This window comes from Alexandromys fortis, unplaced genomic scaffold, assembly GCF_014885135.2.
Source record: "Alexandromys fortis isolate MF-2015 unplaced genomic scaffold, M_Fortis_MF-2015_v1.1 scaffold_66, whole genome shotgun sequence".
Lineage (NCBI taxonomy): Eukaryota > Metazoa > Chordata > Mammalia > Rodentia > Cricetidae > Alexandromys > Alexandromys fortis.
In genome coordinates, this window is record NW_026067950.1 from 1,578,431 (window position 1) to 1,583,483 (window position 5,053).

At 48.3% G+C, this 5,053-nt stretch overlaps 1 protein-coding gene across 2 annotated transcripts in view; it reads right to left on the reverse strand.

Annotated features, from left to right (window-relative positions):
* Pcca (propionyl-CoA carboxylase subunit alpha) overlaps positions 1-3,114 on the reverse strand; it is a 272,275-nt gene extending 269,161 nt beyond the window's left edge. Inside the window, exon 1 of one of the 2 annotated variants that reach the window (XM_050150358.1) lies at positions 2,970-3,114. In XM_050150358.1, the coding sequence (XP_050006315.1) occupies positions 2,970-3,050 (81 nt within the window). In that variant the 5' untranslated portion in view covers positions 3,051-3,114. The remainder of the gene's footprint in view (positions 1-2,969) is intronic. The other variant, XM_050150359.1, reaches the window with a different exon arrangement.
* Between the last annotated feature and the right edge of the window lie 1,939 nt (positions 3,115-5,053).

Below are 5,053 nucleotides of genomic sequence, written 5' to 3' on the forward strand. Positions count from 1 at the left end.
GGCTCTGCGGCTCCCTCAGTGGACCCAGCACCCCCTAGGCTCTGCGGCTCCCTCAGTGGACCCAGGCACCCCCTAGGCTCTGCGGCTCCCTCCGTGGACCCAGCACCACCTAGGCTCTGCGGCTCCCTCAGTGGACCCAGCACCCCCTAGGGTCGGCTGCTCCCTCCATGCTCCCCAGCACCACCAAGGCTCTGCGGCTCCCTCAGTGGACCCAGCACCCCCTAGGCTCTGCGGCTCCCTCCGTGGACCCCAGCACCCCCTAGGCTCTGCGGCTCCCTCCGTGGACCTCCCTCTGGACACAGGCTCTCACAACACTGTTGTTTTCCTTTTTAGAAAAAAGACCGCCTCATCCTTCAAACTTGTATACTTTTTTATGTTATGTGTATGAGTGTTTTATTTACACGTGTCTGTGTGTCACATGCACGTCCAGTGCCTTCAAAGGCCAGAACTCTAAATGGTTTTGAGCTGCCGTGTGAATTTGGGGGATTAAACGCAGATTCTCTGGAAATGCTTTGAAGGGCTGAGCCATCTCTCAAGGGCCAGTTGTAAAATTCTTTTATTATTGCTTTATTATAGGTGTGTGTATGATGGAGGTCAGAGCACAACTTTGGGGAGTCGGTTCTCTCCTTCCACCTTCAGGTGAGTTCCAAGTATGAGCCAAGGTCATCAGGGCTTTGTAGCAAGCACCCTTAACCACTAAGCCACCTAACTGACTCTTGCTGAAATCTCTATTTACAAAGGGAGATGTTGTTTAGCTTAAATAGCACAATATACTCAAAGAAATACTATTAATAGTATTGACTGTTTCTTGGAATCTAGGTCAATGATGCAGCTCTACCTAAATGTACCAGGCAGAGAGCTGGATTCCTGGGGAGCCACAGCTTCCAAGTTCCAAATTTGCCCTTACTAGCTGCATGGCTTTAAGCAAGTCATGTAACTCCGTGGGCCTTGAGTCCATCTTCCCTACAAGTGGCATTATATGCCTAATGTGAGGACAGAATGAATCAATTGAGAATATTGGTCTACGGTACAGAGGTCTAAATATCCTTGACTTGGGCAACTCAGTCTATTTTATTTTTTCCTCAGCACCAAAACTTCTCAATAAGAGTTTATTGTCTCATTACTAGAGAAATTTGTAAACACTGGGAACTGTACTCATCTACACAGGAGACAGTCAATAAAGATTTTTTGTAATTTATTTATATTTATTTTTAAGTGAATTTGTGTTTTGCCTGAATGTATGTCTATACGAGGATGTTGGATCCCCTGGAAATTGAGTTACAGGCAGTTGTGAGCTGCCATGTGGGTCCTGGGAGTTGAACTCGGGTCCTCTGGAAGAGTAGTCAATGCTCTTAACCACTGAGCCATCTCTCCAGCTCCCAATAAAGATTGTTTTACAAAACTCTCTGAAAAGACATACATCTAATATACAGTATCCAAACCTGGTGTGGTGGTGCACACCTATAAGACCAGCACTTAGAGAGTGGGAGCAGGAGACCAAGGCCTCCCCCACGACACAGCAAATCTGAGGCCGGCCAACCTAGGCTAACTGAGACCCTGCCTCAAGAAAACAAATCCCACAAAAGAATAAGTATTCAAAGTATGAGTCCAAAGTCCCTACCTTTCCACTACAAACCATTTCATAAATGTGTCAGAGATTTTGCAAGAGCAAAAATAGATTGATTACAGGATGATAAAAATAAAAAAAAGCTGTGTGGCAACACACGGAACTGTGAGAGCCAACATTCTGAGGCTAATACGTCAGAAACTATCCTTCAGCTCACAATGCCTATTGGACCTGTTTCCACTTCCTTAAAGAGAATGAAATGAGCTTGGCTATGGAAGTACACACAGCACCCAGAGGCGAACGGCAGGTGGATCTCTGTGAGTCTAAGGTCAGTCTGGTGTACACAGAGCATTACAGAACAGCCAGGGCTGTACAAAGAGACTTCCATCTAAATCAAAAACAAAAAATATGAGGCAGATAATCTCTGAAGGGCCTTCCAACTCAAATTTCAAAATAGCCATAAATCAAACATCATAGAGATTTTATACCGCCCCGGGGAGGTAGAGAAGGATTTGACACAGGTTTCTTCTATGTAACCTAGCATGGTGGTGAACTCCCAATCCTACCGCAGCCTTGCCAAGGACGTGAGTACTGACACACAACACTTCGCAACTGACTGAACGATATACATCAGAAAAGACAGGGAAGCTTAACAGGCACACAACAGCTCTCAAAGGGTTTTCACCCTTTGCTCAAGGAACAGTAAATCCACTTTAAAACTTAGGTAAGTCAGTGCGGCAAGTGACAAAATATTCCGTGAGTAAGGAGAAAGGAGGCTCACACAAGCTCCAATCTGGGGGCCAAAGTATCGCCATGACACCCAGGGTGACTGGCGGGAAGTGAAGTATGTTTCTAACCAGGCCAAGTAAGCACTGCCAAGGAAGAGAAATAAATGCAGAAGGTGCGTTTCCCACGCAGTATATAGTGGTGCCGTACAGTTTAAACAGGCTTTCGGCTCATACTTGTGGACTCTTAACAATCCTGACTTAGCACAATTTTCTTTTTCTTTCAAACTTTGTACAAACTCGCAGTCTTTTAACTATTCACACAGCAATCCATAGTCACACAGAAACCCTTCAAAGTCGCTGCAAAGTCAGCAAAGAGCACGTGAACTGTAGAACTCTTACAAGCTGTCTGGAAAGCTGGGAGAAGCCAGCTCCACCAGGCGCTGGGACCCCAGCACCCGCAGAGGGTTTCTCTCCATTGGAAGCCCATGCCCGTCAGGAAGAGCTCAGGCTAGAGCCCTGGGGCGCGAGCCTTCTCCCAGGGATGCCCGTGCCAGGACGGAGTGTGAGCACAGCCGGCTCGGAATATGCGGCCTGGGGCAGCCGGGATGCACCGCGGGTGCCGCCTGGGAACCCGGGGCAGCCAGGCCCTTGCAGGCAAGCCCGGCGTTGCTCACCTTCAGCGTCCACAGCAGTTGCTGCGGGGGCCGCCGCCAATGTCGCCCGGCCGCCACCGTCCCGACCCACAGCCCCGCCATTGTCGACCCAGCACACCGGCTGGCCGCTGACCTCTCACCCCCGTCAAGGGGCGGGGAAGGGGAGCGTCCGGGATACGGCCAATGAGAAGCCTCGGGTCCTAAGCTCCGCCCCCGGATGAGTGGGTTGCGGAGGGAGCGGATACCCGGCGGAGCGGCTCCAGACCCGGCCGGCGGTGAGCGGGCGCGCGTTAGGACCCGGGGGGAGCCGACCACGGTGCTCCCACGACCGCGTCTCCTCACGCAGTAAAAGCTGGCTTAGAGCCCACACTGGGCGGCCACAGATCCACCGCTAGCCAATCGGGTGCATCCGTGCCCCTTTTAATTTCTTGCTGGGCATTTTAAAGCAAATCTCACCTGTAAACACCTCTGTATTGGGACGGACGCTCAATTACTTTGCCTGCCCTGCGGAATCAGTTTGAAAGGGTCATGAAGTCAAGCGGCAGCTGCATGGGGAGAGCCAGAAAGACAGGTTTGCGGCCGCAGAGAGCAGCAAGCTCTGCAGTAGGATCAAAGAGGCAAAGGATTACCTGTTGCACTGGCGCCAGAGGCTAAACCCAGTTTCCTAGTTAGGAAACCCGGCTTCCCTTGTCCTTCCTTCTCTCGCTACGACTTTCACCACCGTTTTTTGCTCTTTGGATTCGTTTTTTAGGTTTTGTTTTTATAATAGAGATTCCTTCGGTGAGACGGGCCTGTAGCAGAAACTACTTGTGTTGGTCTCCATTTTGTAAGAAAATTTGCCTCGATTTCAGAGATCCACAGAGCGTGTGTCACCACCGCTCAGCAGGGAGCATATTCTCTATAACCTTCTTTCCTAACGAAGACATGTTGGTGGAATCTGGAACCAGAAGTTAACCACATCATGAACCTGGAATGTACTCTGAAGAGCCCAGGTTGCCGACACTAGAGCCATCACTGCAATCTCCTACTGCGCACTGTTATGCGAGAATAGCTAACCTTTCTTTTATTTAAATCTCTGACATTTTGTCTGTTATGGCAGCTCACCTCATTAACTTTCCCTACGAACATGTGAACAATTATCATAAAAACGAGCAATACCCACCTTAGTTAGGACACTGATGACAGGCCAGATACATGACTCCACCCATCCAGCTTTGTGAGCCTCTGACTTTAACTGGTGTTACTTAGAACATTGCTAACGGAAGGGTCGCTGCCCCAGCAAACCATTGCCATTATGTATCCTCAGGGAGAGACAGAACCTTCTGAGCCCTACTAAACCTTCACAAGGGACCATTAATCGACTCTTTAATTAATGGAACCTTAATTTATGAGGTCTCATCTGAATAACCACAGATGTTCTGGTTTCGAAAGGGCAACCGCCATGTTAATGACCAGAGGACAGTGTTCCACAGCACAGCTAAAAACTGTATTCTAACCAGTTCATCATTAAGTCTCCAGAAATAAGGCCCTGCCATGAGGAAGCTTGAAATGCATGATAGCTTCAAAGAGAGAACCCCAACAATGTGAACCAGGGAGTGAAGGCTCTTTAAGGCTGCTGCACGCTTTTGGTAAAACCATCACTTTCAATATCATAGACAGCATTGATGACCCTGTCGCTGACAAAACTTCCAAAGGAAAATTGATCTTTTGAGCTGAACATCGCAAAACCTTACAGGATTTGCATCATGTGGTTTGTGATGCTTATTATCCCCGAACCATGCTTCCTGTTAGCAATTATCTGAAAACAATTATTCAATATATTTCATCTGTTTTTAAAATTCAGTTTATGTATGTGAATGCTTTGCCTACATGTATATGTGTGTATCACATGCCCGTGGAAGTCAGAAGAAGTTAGCTCCCCTGGAACTGGAGTTACAATCGGTTGCCAGGCACAACATGGCTGCAGAGAGCTGAACTCAGGACCTCTGCAAGAGAAACCAGTTCTCTGAGCCATATCTCCAGCCCCTTCATCCAGTTCTCTATCTGTGACCAGCAGAAAGTAATCCTCAGAGTTGTGAAAGTATATTTAGATCACACTCCAGATT